At 42.6% G+C, this 14,875-nt stretch overlaps 1 protein-coding gene across 4 annotated transcripts in view; it reads right to left on the reverse strand.

The window, feature by feature from the left end:
- Positions 1-14,875, reverse strand: part of kcnma1a (potassium large conductance calcium-activated channel, subfamily M, alpha member 1a) — a 122,298-nt gene that overhangs the window by 9,807 nt on the left and 97,616 nt on the right. For all 4 annotated transcript variants that reach the window (XM_034551798.1, XM_034551799.1, XM_034551800.1 and 1 more), the window contains 5 exons: positions 12,691-12,784; positions 8,512-8,638; positions 7,066-7,290; positions 6,308-6,500; positions 2,318-2,431 (listed from right to left, as the gene is read on the reverse strand). In XM_034551798.1, coding sequence (XP_034407689.1) covers positions 2,318-2,431; positions 6,308-6,500; positions 7,066-7,290; positions 8,512-8,638; positions 12,691-12,784 — 753 coding nt within the window. The remainder of the gene's footprint in view (positions 1-2,317; positions 2,432-6,307; positions 6,501-7,065; positions 7,291-8,511; positions 8,639-12,690; positions 12,785-14,875) is intronic.

A 14,875-nucleotide genomic window follows, 5' to 3' on the forward strand; every position in this document is an offset into this window, starting at 1 on the left:
AAGACAACACACGTTTTTTATCTCATGCTTAATAATACAAAATAGGTCTGCTAAATTAACTAAATGGCACAGTGACAATGAAAATCAACCACAACTGAAATAAGACATATTGTTTTGTCTCTGAAGTAAGGAATATGTGGAACAGTAAAACAACTCAAAGTGATCCCTGTAGTGTATGCCTTGTAATTCAGATTTTGTTTTTAGCAGCAGTGGGCAGTGAAGGGTCTATTAACCAGCGTTACATGGAAAACGAGCATCACACAAGATTTAGCTTGACTCCTCCGATATCTGAGCCTCAGAGATATGGTCTGGAGGAGAAACAAAGAAACTGGAAAATACATTTAAAAAATACAGCTTAAAAGATGGTCTGATCTCAAGTTTTGTGTTTTCCAAATCAGATTTCTTCCCAGGCTTCCTGTGCGCTGTGGAACAGAAATGTCAGTCAAAGAGAAAAGGGGCTGATGCAAACAGGCCTGGGCCAAAGGAGTGAATCGTGGGGTGTGTAGAGGGAGCGGGGGTTGGCAGTGTTGCTATGAAATCAGCCACAAGGACGGACTGAGCATGATCAAAAGCCTAACAATGCTCTTCAAATACAACTGGGGGGGGGGGGGGGGGGGGGGGGGGGGGGGGGGGGGGGGGGGGGGGGGGGGGGGGGGGGGGGGGGGGGGGGGGGGGGGTGGGGGAAGAGAAAAATCCCCCTCCAAAAAAAATAAGAAAAAACTTTAAAAGGGGCCAAAACAAAACAGTCAATTTCAACCAGAACTAAGAATAAAAACGTCTTCAAAGGGAAGCCATGGGAGCAGCAAGGGCCTTGACTGCAGCCAGATACATCAAGACAAGCTGATGAGGAGCAGAGTGGCGGTGCGGGGGAACGAACGGCAGCAGAGGACAAAGGCCCGGCTTACCCAGCTCTGTTATCATTTGTATGTTGGTTCAGCTTTTTTTTTGTTCCTGACTGAGTGAAACCAAAGGCAGTAGTTTGCCAGGTTTAGCTAGCGGTGATGGGGCAGTGCAGGGGAGGGGGAGAAATGGTGTTGTTATTGGAAACAGTTTCAAAAGACTGCCATAAAGGCATTTCGCTGTCTCAAGACGACTCGTGGCGTCCCCGGGATTTACTCCGAGACATTCATGGTTGTCCGGTATCTAAAAAGTGGAGTACCCTGGATTAAAGTGCACATTAGAGTGCAGAGTAGATACAAAGCCAGCGCTGTCACGCTGCTGCACCTCTACGACAACAATAAATAATTTCACGGCAAGACAGTGAAAGGGATAAACATGGTCTTATCCATAAACGCACCTACTTTACCCGCTATGCAAACGAAATGGATCATGCAAGTCAAAAGAGCTGTGTTTTAATGTTCCAACCAGACTTTAATCTGCTCCTGGCACTGTAGACTGAACATATGACAATGTAATTACAGTATGTGGTTCCAGTGAGACATGCAACCACTCTCTCCTTTGCACATAACACTGGAGCTTCTAGAGTGTGAGTCCAGGACGGCAACCAGATGACTCCGACATGGCTAGCATCTAGTTGTGGTGATTACGTATGCAGTCGACAGTCTAATGGGAGAGCCTCTCTACAGGTAATGGTTGGCGCGGGTACAAGTTACATTAGGTAGCTCTTTTCTTTTGCTGGCCTTTTCTTAGCTGGCCTCATGCTCCATTGCTCCCTAATTGGGTCAGGGGAGACAAAGTAGCCAGTCTCTGGTGCTTTAGAAGGCCCCTCAGAGATCTGAAAGTTTCATGAGTCCCCAACACCAGTGGGAATACAGCCACTGCCATTGTTATTAATAAATGGACCCATTTTGCAACCAAGGCATTTTTTCCCCCTTTACCTTTTCACTTTCTTCCCCTTTCTACCTCTCCCACCCTCTCCATCCGGCTACATTTCTCTTGTGCATCAGTGGACAAATGCAGGACATGTAGCTATAGTCTTCAAAATGCCTGTCGGACATCCTTAAGTTACAGTTGTCCACACTGTCCTCTGAGCAACACTATTTTCCAGTCCTTGTAGCTAACATTATCACCACTTGACAAAAGTGAGGCAGATGCAATAATTCACGTACAAATATAAAATTGAGTTGCGCATAGCTACTAGCACTGCACTGTGAAAGGGGAAACATAAATTCCACACCACACATTCCTCAAGTCCATTTGACCTTGAATGGGTTGGACCTTTTGGTAGCAGCATGATTTTTAAGTCTTGGATTGTCAGCTCTATGTGTCTATGTCTGCCAATGAGTAATGAGTTGATCTGAGGTTATTGGGTATGGCATGCAATATTTGCATTTGAGGTGGGTGTAAACGGCATTACCTAGTTCTGTGATGATGGGGATGTTGGATCCGGTGGTGACAGAAGCCTGACGCACAAAGCCATGTACTGGACTGCTGTCTGGAGATGACCGGTCCATTCCAGGAGGCGTGAAACCTGAACACCAAAATCAGATTCATAGAGATCAGCAAATAACATAAAAGGGTGGCATGAAGAGATATCCTCGGCCTGACAAAGGCAGAGAGCAGTAACGAAAGAAAGCAGTGGGGTTGAGAAAAAAGGGTGTTCAGGCTCCTGTGCAAAAGAAGTAGATAGATAGATAGATAGATAGATAGATAGATAGATAGATAGATAGATAGATAGATAGATAGATAGATAGATAGATACTGTATTCATCCCCAGGGGGAGATCTGTTTGTAGCAGCAGCAAACAAGGTTACAAAATATACAATACAATAAAAAAAAATAGTAGAGCAGGACATATTTCTTCCATTTTTTCCCTGTGAAAGGTTATTTTTGGGGAGTTTTTCCTGATCCGATGTGAGGTCCTGGGACAGGGATGTCGTATGTGTACAGATTGTAAAGCCCTCTGAGGCAAATTTGTAATTTGTGATATTGGGCTATATAAAATAAACTGAATTGAATTGAATATTAAATTTAAGAAAATGAAATAATGAAATAATAAAGAAAATGAAAAAGGAAATGCAAAGCATGAAAAATGAAATGCAAAGCATATACAGTGTATATAAGTGAGCATAAAGTATAAAGTATATAAAGTGAAAAGCTTGTAGAACCATACATAATACCCAAAATGACAAATATTGCACTATGCATTCAGAAAATAATCAATATATCAATATACAATTAAATACATTCAAAGTGTGGTATTCCCAATAGAGTCCAAAGCTGAGAGGGCAGTTATAGAAATGGGCTGAGGTAGTTAGCTTATCTTAGCCATCGTGATTGCACTTAGCTACTGCCTCATGTAGTTATGTGGATCAACTAACTGAAATAAGATGTCAGTTAATCATCAATTTTAATAACAGCTTGGGAAAAATCAGGCTGGTTTAGCTGAGCTAATTTTAACTTGATATAGTTCTTTATTGTTTGTGAGTTAGACCTTTGCAAATCTAACGTGAATGTATGCATTTCTATGGCAGAATAGTCGAAGAATCAGATGACATACAGTATATCTTACATTTTTGTTGTCCTCTGTGTTGCCGTTGGGGACAGCATTTTTTTATTTTTTTTAGAAAGGTGAAGAAAATACAATGCAAGCAAAAACCTGCATGTCTGATAAGTGTGTTTACGGCAGCTGTATCATAAGCATGTGGATGTATCAATACCATTACACATAGTGCATGTCAGCTCACTCAGCAGGAAGTTGATGTGCCATTCAAATGGGTGGACTGACTGGAAAAAGGAAGAAGGAGGAGATGGCTAAGTGAACACGGCAGCTGCCTAAAATTGCAATACGGATACTATGCTTTTAGGGGTCAGCTAAGACATATTTAGCATTCACGTCCCTCCATCAAGGAGCAGGCATAAATTATATATGTTGTTCATTTTGTCACAAAAAAAATTGGTGAAGTGGATCCTGAAAACCTTTTATCGGAAATGGCTCAGGATCATGAAATACAAGTGCGAGTGACAGGAGGATGAATTCACATGACTTCACATTTTTGCATTTCCTCAAAGTGACAAGTAAACACCTTAAATCTGTGATGCTATATGCATAATGCATCAACTGTGTTTTGACATCCATCATTTAGTGCTGACTACAGCAAAATGCCAGCTTATATTGCCACCACCAAAGAAACATAATGCAGGGAATATATTCAGGTCACAAAGTTTTAAAAGGATTGCAAATTCTCTACGTGTGTGAGAGTGTGTGTGCCTTTCCTGTCAGAGACTCAATGAGCTGCTTACATTACAAAAGAGATATTCCAGCCCGTTGCAACAGAAAAGACACCAAATAGTTTAGTACACAGCAGGAAGCGCACACTGAACTGAAGCACGGATAATCAGAACTCTTGTTATACCAATTATTGAACTTGGAAATAGAGGTTTGACACTTCGAGTCAACCAGGGAGCACAAGCTCAGACAGTGCGAACATCATTTTGTCGATGTCCGTAAAGGATGATGTTCACTCAACTGGAGAGTGACAACAAGCTTCTCGATACAGTCTCTAAAACACTGCTCTTATTGTATCACAGTCAACAAGAAGACAGCAGAGAGATCTAGAAGAATAGCTTACGTTTTTGCACAGAGCGTACAGCAGAAAGTGACTGTTGGCGAGAACAGCAATATGTGAGGCCTGCTGCTGAGCTGCTTTATGTTACTAACAGCTCAAAAGTTGCAATGTGAGCTGGAGAGCTCCAAACAGAGAGCTGTATGTCTTCCTGAGAAGATTACTGCAAAACCAGAGGAGCTCAAATGTGTTCAGCTCCCTGATCATAGCTTTCCTCTCAAAATGTGTCTATGGCAGTGCAATATTCCTGTGTCGCTTTATGCAATTACTCCATAATTAAAACTTCACAAAATGTTGACTTTTTTATAATTGTTACATACTTGTAATGGGACATTTAGACAATTAGAGTATAAGTTCCTTATTGCCAAAAATAGAGAAACCAGAGTTTGAACAACATGCTTGTTCTCTCTCTCTCTCACACACACACACACACACACACACTCTTTGTCTCCTCTTCTGGCTCACTGCTATTGTGAGTCTGTAACATTGTCTATCCTGCTCCAATGTACAATAGGCAAGTGAGATCTGGGTTACATACCCCCTTATCCCTGTAGCCCCCCGGGCACCGCTATGCTCTGCGGTTGACTACATACTACAGCAGCCGTGAGAAGCTCTCCCCCAGGAAAGCGCAAGTTTACTTATTTATTTGCACCTTCTTGTTTTAAATCCCACAGACAGTCTCTGAATGGGAGCATCGCTTGAAGGAAGAAATCCCCAAAGCAATACCTCTGATACAATAGCAATATCTACAGTATGTGCTTGTGTTTCCTTGTGCATGCATGATTGCGTGTCACTCGGGCGTGTGTTTTCTAAAGTGAAGTATTTATCACTGAAATGGGTGGTTGATGTAAGACCCAATTATTGATGACAATAGGCTCCATCCATCGACCCTGGGAGAGGATATATGCTAGGGGGTTTCTATATTGAGGTGGCTTTCTGTGAATACTGCTCCCCAGAGTGGCGTGCTCTAAGATTTACCCCGTCTTATTGTTCCTCGGTGGCACGGCTATCGACAGCAGATCACTCACTCAAGACTGGAGAAATAACAATATTGGCATTCTCCTAAAACATGTGAAAGTGCTCTGCACTAAAAAATAATGGCCTCTTGGACCTTCAACTTTGATTTGTATTTACAACAGTCACTATGGTGGCATTAAACAGTTCTGAGCTCAAGGCATGCCGTGCCTTTTGGGCTTATCATAAACTGAGGATTACCCGTTCGTGGATGTGCGTGGATAGATCACATTCACATGTGCACACCCGTGCAATGCTAAACCCGTGCACTGCACACGCATTCACACACGAAGGTGTGCGCGTGCATATGTTGCTGTTTTGTTGTGACTAATGAGGAGCAGCTGATTTGGCCTGCCTGGTGATTTGTACTGGCTGCTTAATGATGATGAGGCCTGATGGGATGCCAGGTTCCTGTGTTTGTCTGCAAACATCAACAATCTGTTCCAGACGATCTGACAGACACCAGATCAGGGGGAACAACGTTGAATGACATAGTCATGTTGATTACATCATTAAAAAAAAAAGTATTATCAAGGAGGTATAGCAGCATGTAATTACCAGGGGCAAGACTGAAATCATCAGAAAATCGTATGTAGTAAACACTCTTCAAAGGCTTGATGAAGCATTCAACACTATGTGTTGTGTGTAAAGTCCAGTAAAGTCAGTCATAGATACCACTTACCACAAACTAACAGTATTTCAATTAAGAGTACTTAACAGACACTGTGCATGACACAGTGTCTGCTGTGTAATAGGACACTCCTTACCTTGTGAATTTGCCTGTAAGACCCCAATGCTGTCATCAAACTGCATAGATTTGATGTTGAGCGATGCCAAGATGCATTCCTTATCCTGCAGTGAGGTATCTTCGATATTGTTCTGATTGGCTGACAGTATTACGCACATGTCGCAGAGGTTGATGTTGACAGCCCTTAAATCTGCCCGACTTAATGGCGTACCCTTCAGGGTGAGGAGAACAACAGAGAGAAAAGGCAAGACGGTGAGAGAGAGAAGGCAAAGACCCAGATGACAGACATAAATAGGGGAGAGAAAAACAAATTTAAGAAGTGAGCAGAGTGGAGCTTTGGGAAATTAGTTAACAAGTATTCTTGTTTTGAGGCGATGACATTCCACTGATCTAACTGGGCATTGGCGAATCAGATGCAGGGACTTTCTAAAGGCTAGCCTTCGCTGAAGGCTGTGTTTGGGATTCTCCTCTGATCATCAGTCAAGCCAGGCCTAACAAGCTCTAAGGCAGCAAGCCGCGCCATCTGTGATGGGCACTGCAGCTGCAACACGCATAAACTCCATTTTGGATGTGCAGGATGTGTCACTGCTCTGGATGAGGGGGGCTGACTACGCTCTCATGGAGTGATCATTCAATTGAGTAATGTGTGATCGAATCAAACTGACAATCCCTCTCAGGATTTCAATGTGCATAGAACTCAAAATGTCAATGCCTTGTTAGTGGAACAGAGAATCTGGTTTACATGCATCTTCTATGGAAGTTAACTGTTACACTCACAGGTAAGATGGAGACCTTGGGGAAGTTGTGTAAAGTCTCCCACTCTCTGCGCAGGTATTCCAGCGAGCCCACAAAAACAATCGGCTTTAGCTCGTGGTAATGGAAATTGCTGGCTCTTAAAGGCATCACCAAGTTTCGCAGCCCCACCAAAGCGGACGTGACATCCCCAAATATACAGACCACCACATGGCCGCTCAGTACTGTCATGGAGGCTTCACTCCGGGTCTGCAGGGAACAGAGGGATACAGGGAAAGGGGAGCAGAGCAGAGAGAGAGGGATGAGGAGGAGTGCAGACAGAGAGGAGAGGAAGACACTCACAAAGACAAACACATAATTAGAGTGATGAGTACAGTTTACATAAAACTGGGACAATCTAGATTTAAGCGCAAGTTATAAACTGTTATAAACCCATATAAAATAGTTTGTTAACCAAGTGTGTGCTGCATTCTACATTCAATCCATCTTAAAAAAATATTATACTAGCAAGGTTTACTATTTACACATGTACAAAAATTTGGTTAACCACTATTCTGTTTATAAACAGTTTATTGAATAACCAGAAATAGGAAGTTTACAGAACAAAAACAAAACATGTGGTCTTTTCTGAAAGGACAGCTGATGCAATCAGGCTGAAAAATGCAGTTTGTAAGATTTTAGGCACATACAGTATGTATGACTAGGACCCTGTCATGAATCAGAGGTATAAATAAACAAAGCTTCTCTATTGTATGATGTTTGAGTTGAAAAAGAACAATACAATGCCCTGCTTTTAAGATCTGTCGCCTGTCGCAGCAGCTTGATGTGCATTTGATCGCAAGTTTGAATGTACGTTAACTAAACTAAACGCTACTATGATCGCAGTGGGTTTGAAACTAAAACTGTATATTTCTTTACTGGAGACATACGGTAAGATTAAGAAAAACAAGGAACCACTGCTGCAAATGTGCTCATGCTCTCATCTGATGGATTAAACATTTTCGATTATCTACATGTCTAGAATTATTTTGGTGACCCATCTCATGCAGGAACATCCGTCAGCCCCCGTTAAACTAATTAAAGCAACAAATAAATGTCAACTATATAGATGAGTGCGTCTGCATTTGATTTAGACGGGGTTAACCCTCCCGAAACAAATTGTGCACTGACAAAAATGCTTACAAACTGCCTTGTTAGAAAATCTGAGCAAACCCATGCGTGCCGTGTTGAAATAATGTTCACAGATCCTTGGCGGATACATACAAAAAAAAATCCATAAACTCACCTTGAAACAACAGAGAGGCAGTGAGAGAAATGTCATTACACATTAGTATGTGATTGTGCTACTACAATATTGAGGGGAAACTTTGGCTCCTGACAATACTTACTTTAACTTTTTTTTTTTTTTTTTTTTGCGTATGCTATTATATTTTAGAGGATTCGCAGTTCCACGGTTATTGTCCTACTCACCAGGATTACTTTTTCGATGTCTTTTGATGGGCACCAGTGAAACATCCCTGTCGAGTCATACCTCTTCACGCTCATGTCCACGCTCTCGATTTGTTCATTTCCAGGAACGAGAAGCGGGTCGTGTCGACTGCAAAAACAGAACAATTTATTTATGTTAGACCATTTTGTTAAATGACCGCGACTTTGTAAATGAAGTGGTAACATGAAAGAGACAAAAGACCACCTGGGTTTCTGGAGATCCACACTGTCTATTTATACAATGTGTCAAAAGTCCATCCCATTCTCAGAGTGTTGGACTTCCCACTGTATTACAAACTGTAGGCTCCCATAACTACCATATTATTCCTCCATTCCTCCTTGTCCTTGATGTCAAGTCATCAGAAAACTCAAAGACCCTGGTGCTCGCAGTGGTGCAGAGAACAGCAAGATGTGAGTGTTACTGACTGAATGGCATGACAACACAAGGCCAATTACCAGCTTGTACCCTCTCCTCCAGCTTTTGACGCCATGCAGCGCAAATAATAAAAGCTCCAACAGGCTCACACTTTAAATATTTCAGGAATTTGCCCAATCACATTTTGCTTTTCCAACTGATGGTCATTAATGTTTCAACAGGATGTCACAACCAAACAGGCTAATCCACAGCAGTGGGCTGCTGAGTTTTATCCGGTGTAACACTGACCATGAAAGGGCTCCTGTCATTCCTGTTATACTGCCTCTCTTGTTCTTGCATTTATCCTACAAGACATGTTCTCACAGTTCCTCTGAAGGCAATCCATAAAATGTCATGCAAAACAACTGAGTCAGGATAACCTGTAGACATTTAGTGTCGTTCTTTTAAAAAACACTGCTTGTTTTATAGCAATGCAAATGTAATTTATTTGCTATTCAACCCAAATAATGACATCCTTGGTTGCACCCAGCGCTATACAGACTCAAAAAACAGGGAACTGCAGAGAGAAAGAGAGACATTTGAGTAATATGGGAGAAAACATCCCAAGAATTTGACATACATCTTTTTCAGTATCACTCTCTCTATCCTCTATCAACACTGTCATTCACTGACAAGGCTTTGATGTTGTCTCTTCCCTCAACCTGCATTTGGATTGCATACCAATGCAGGAAAAGTAAAAAAAAAAAAAATTTAAAAAGTAAAAAAAAGAACTGTCAATTAGCCACGCTCTCTCTCTCTCTCTCCACTTCTCTTCCCAGTTAGTGCAGGTGATAATAACACTGACAGCATTTAGTGTTTTTACACTCAGCCTGAATCTTTCATCCAGAGCCGCGTGTTGCGCCAATCAACTCCACAGAGCCCCCGTCACTTCAATCTGCTCAGCTCTTCTCGCCTCCACACAGGGGCTGACTGGCGCATGCAGGCGGGCTGCCGCTCCAGCTCTCTCTGCCAAGACAGCTATCTTTCACAGAGCTGTCAGCGGTGTGAGTGGCAGCCTGTCACAGGCTCCACACACCTCCTTCTCCCTCTGCCTTCTCCCTGCCTCGGGTTGAACCTAGCACAAGACTAAAGGGAGAGCAGACATAACGTCTTTGCCACAGTGCCACGCCCAAGGGATATCAGCTGCAGATAATGCTTTGACATCTTCTGCGATAGGATGCGTGACATCAGGCCTGACCCGTCAAAAAGGTTTGTGGGAATGGTGTTAATGCCATGGCGGCGATGCCGCTCGTTAACATGGTAACACGTTATACTGGCAACTGGGGCATGTACAACACAAACATGGTGCACATAGGTCAGCCAGGATGCAAAGTGTGACTAAATGTTACCCTTAGTGTTGACAGATATTACACAGATATCCATTTCTAAATAAATATGCAATGTCTGCCTTTAATTTGTGTTGATTATTTGGGAAGAATATCCTTTATTAGAAGTTTCTCCACCAAAACTACATTTCAAAATGTAATAAATCCACAATTTAGATTGCAAAGCAAACATTCTCCCCGGGTGAGATACAGTATCTGATGCACTTTTATATAGGACAAATATTTCCCTTACAGCATGTCTCACTCCAGTGTCTCACCCTCTCTCTTTCTTCCTCCCTCCCTCAGCATATGTATTTCAAACAGAGTTGAGTTATTCCAGTGTATCACTCTGCAGTCACAAACTGGGGATGGGCCTGCTCCCCCAATGCCTCTCTGCCAGACTACGAAGGCAGCCTCTTGCTTTGAAAATTTTCCCCATCATGCAAACTGACAAAGGCATGCTTTTCAAAAGCCCAGAGCCAATCTGTTGATCATTATTTATTTACAAAGGCCTTCAGGCTCCAAGTCCTGTAAAAACCATACTTGATACGTAGGCGCGCTTCTTGCGAGCTCTCTACTGTGTTTTCCCCCTCCTTGCTTGTAGAATAAAGTATCCCTAAGGCTACCTCAAACAATCACTTTTCATTGTGCATAAAATCCACCTTGTAAAACTGTTTAATATATATGGTGTTCTATGTTGACGGGGCAGCTGTGAAGGGGGGCTGTGGACTGTGATGGGTAATTTTGCTGAGGGCTAAGACTGGGAAAAAAAATCTACACCTATAACAGAGGACCTGTCATCCCAGTACCCAAGAGCCAGCAGAATACAAAACCAGCCCTAAAGCAGAGAAAACTTTGACACCGCTTTGAAGCGTTCTCAAAACTGAGTAAATAACTCTCAAGAATTATTATCACTGGGAGATCAAAGCAAAGATGCATATATTACATGGCAAACAGGGACCATCTCCTAAGCAAAAAAGGAAGAGAAGAAAAGGTTTCGTGCTCTAAGTTAGGCAAACTAAACAGCCTTTTAAACAAGCAGTTAGCTGGAAATGTGCCAATGCGTAGTTGTTGTTGTAACAGTTTTCTCCCTCTGAGCAAGGGCATCTACAATGATGCACTGTTGCAAACTAGACTGAAGGGTATGACTTTGTGTTGGGCTAATGGTTCGGCAAGTGTGAAGGATTATTAAGTGCTTGTTTTGAGGAGAACTGAGGGGGAGGCCGACAAGTATACTCGACAGAATCACAGGCATCCCAGTTCATAAGGAGGAACTCTGCCTCAGGGAAGCTACTAGGACTAACATACAAAGAAATATAGGAAAATACACTACAGTGCAATAATGACCAAAAACAACACGTGAAAACAGATGAAAGACTTAAATGATTACAATTTAATTTAATTTAAATTCAATGTTGTATTGAGATATCTTTTGGCTTTTCTTTGGGGATTTGAATTCCACACAAAAATAATGATGATTTTTGTTCCCTCCCAAATCAGATAAGGAGTTTCTACTGCAGTGCAGCTTCTCTGCGTAAATAATAACAGGGTTTGTGACAAAACCCACACAGCTTTCTCTTTTTCCGACTGTAAAGTTATAATGATGACAACCATAACACTTGCTCTCATTAAGTGTAGGGCATGCGTCGCTATGAATGCTCCTGTCCTGTTAGATCTTCGGCATCACTCCTTTATGCTGCCGTCCTAATCCGCACAGCTCGGCCTCCCTGTATTTTCCACGCTGTCGTGTTGCTAACCCCACCTCGTAGCCAAAGGAGCACATAAACCTACCCCTTTTATCTTTCAAAATCAATTAACAGCAATGTAATTCCACAGGACAGGATAAAAGGAAGGTAATATTTGAATTCATATTTGATTGTGATGATACATCTCACATATGGCCTTAAGTACCAGCAACAGTACTCACAGGGGTTCCCACAATAGAGGAGTAGCCTGAGGGCAAAGTAACCATGCAGGTCCCTCTGATTGGTTGCTGGTGTCATTAGTGCCAGCATTGTTTAAGGAGCACATGTGGACCAGACTGGAGGAGGTGACAGCTGGGACTTTAAAGCCAGAGGAGTTTTCAAACGACTGCTCACAGCTGCTTTCCATGACAGAAATATTATTTCAGCTCTGTCATTAACAGCTGACAGCATGTCATCCTAAACAGCCACTGCCTAACAGGGCACTTCTCTCTCTTTCTCTCACAGTTTCTTACCTCCTTCTTCTGCCACCCCTAATTTGCCCCCTCCCATCCATCCAAACACCCATCATCTCACCATCAGCAGCATCCACCTCTGAAGTATCTCTTGCACGCATCCCTCCATCCCTTCCTCTCTGCCTCCGTTTCCTCCCTGTATCTGACTTCTTCTCACTCCCCATTTGAAGTGCTGGAAGGAGAATAAAATCAGCGTCTCTTACCTCATCATTTTGGGCGAGGAGTTGGGTGAGTTTCGCATCCCTCCGTTGCGCTGCTTTTTTTTGGGCGAGAGTGTGGATGGATGCTCGTCTTCGACTGCAAACACATGCAAAGAATGTCAGAATATAGACAGACGGTTGGGAAAGTGTGCTGGACCTGACAGGGTAAAAAAACAATCAATCAATCATTGCAAACAGAAAACTGAACAGAAAAAAAGGGGAAATTAATCATTCAGTGTCAAATTGAGAAGATATAGAGAAAGCATTAGTAACGGCTAATGGTAAATCTGCGATAGGTAGGAGAAAAACACGGAGAAAAAAACAACTATTTACGAGCTGATAAGGTTACGGATGGCTCAAATCCCCAAACCCCATGTTTAGGCTCTTCAAATGTGCACTTTTTCAGGGCTTTCAGTAATATACTACTGCATCTGTTCAGTACACCTGCTAAAGTGTGCATATGGTTGGACCTCTAGCAGTCTGCATCAGAGTGACCATGCTTACCTACGCAATTAATTGCCATGTGATGGTATAGACTGTCATTTTCAGTGGGGCATGGGCAAAAGCAATGAGAATGAGATACAATAAGGTTATGGAGATGGGTCTTGAGTGGGTAGTTTATTTTATTATTTAAGAAAACTATCTGAACCCCACCCCATCATTCCAGTTCTATCTAAAGCGCACACACTTGCTCTTCGGGTCTACCTCCATGCCAAGAGAACACTCAACACACACCACTAAGGACAGGGCACGCGAACAGAGTAGAGTGAACTATGAATATCGAAAGCAGCTAATACATAAACATCATCCTCCAGAAGGAGGTCAGAACTAGTCTTGAACATGTATTATTCATGCAAGATTTAATAGTCCATTTTAGATTTGGATGCTTTGGTGTTAAGCGTTTGCAGGACGCTGAACCATAGCCACAATGTTTCTTTAGATTTTTATAGTAGAAGTTCAGCTTCCTGTCAAGTATCTTTGGATGTGTTGAGAAATGTTACACTATTTTTCAACTTTGCTTGAGTCCCAGTCAGACAGAGAGGACGAGAAAGAGCAGCCAGATTGAGGCCGGGCCCAGTCGTCTGAAGTCTTCAGGCAAGCTAACAGTGGTCTGATCTTCACTACTGTCTGTGAGTTTCAAGAGCTCTCAGACACGCACCCAGATACTCTTATCCACTCTGCACTCTCCCAGCGCAAATGCCAAGTGCCCCATCACTTCAAACCCGTATTAGTCCTTTGGTTAGGAATCAATAACACAGCATGATATTAGTGCAAAGCAATGTGCACGCTGCAAGCCGTGACTATTCTAAGCATGTGGGAATTCATTATTGTCCTATTCTGTCACCTAATTCTGCTAATAAAAGATAAGAAATAGAACTTTGCCTTCTAATAAAATGTCACCCTGTGACATTTCCTTTATGCAATTGGGCTTTCAGAATAGCTAATATCACAAGGACTTTACAAATTATTCTCTCTCTAATACACTTTAAAAAATACCACATCAAATATATGCATTCCTCGCCATATTGTTGAGACGGGCTCCTCCTGGTTTTAAACTTAATTTGTTAACAGTAAAAGTACAACACTTATAAATAAAAATGTAATGTTTTCAAGCTACTGAGTAATAAACGAGATTAAAAACCAAAGTTTTAAAGAGCTCAATATCCTCAGAGCTCACACATTAAATAATATAAATACTGATAAGTAGCCCTTTTGTGTTGATTCTAAATGCACATGTTTTAGACAGAAGCAGCCACTGCAGTAGCAGGCGTGTCTGTGCAAAGCAGCAGGAGAAATAACAGCAGTAGCTCCAGCAGAGTGAACCGTCATGCAGCAAACCAGACAGAATGAAGGCAGGGTTACTGACTGATGCATCCCGCTGAGGGGGCAACCTACAGTGCGTACTGTGACTGAGCAGCATGGCATTACTGGGGTGGTAGCGGTATTTCACCGGAAGACTGCGGGCCCGGTTCAGCCGACTCGCTGCCTGGGATCTGGCAACCACGTCTCCTGGACCAGAGATACTGAAGCGCAGTTTTGAGAGGTCAGACCCAGGCCCTGGCCCCATGGGGAGCAGACTTCCTTTACGGTTATTAACAAGGGGGATGTTGCGTTTGCCTGGGTTGGACAGGGGGTCCTGGTTGGGGTGCAAGTTGTCGGGAAGGAATGCATTTGTGGTGGTGGAGGT

The sequence above is a fragment of the Cyclopterus lumpus genome, chromosome 15, assembly GCF_009769545.1.
Source record: "Cyclopterus lumpus isolate fCycLum1 chromosome 15, fCycLum1.pri, whole genome shotgun sequence".
In the NCBI taxonomy this organism is placed as follows: Eukaryota; Metazoa; Chordata; class Actinopteri; order Perciformes; family Cyclopteridae; genus Cyclopterus; species Cyclopterus lumpus.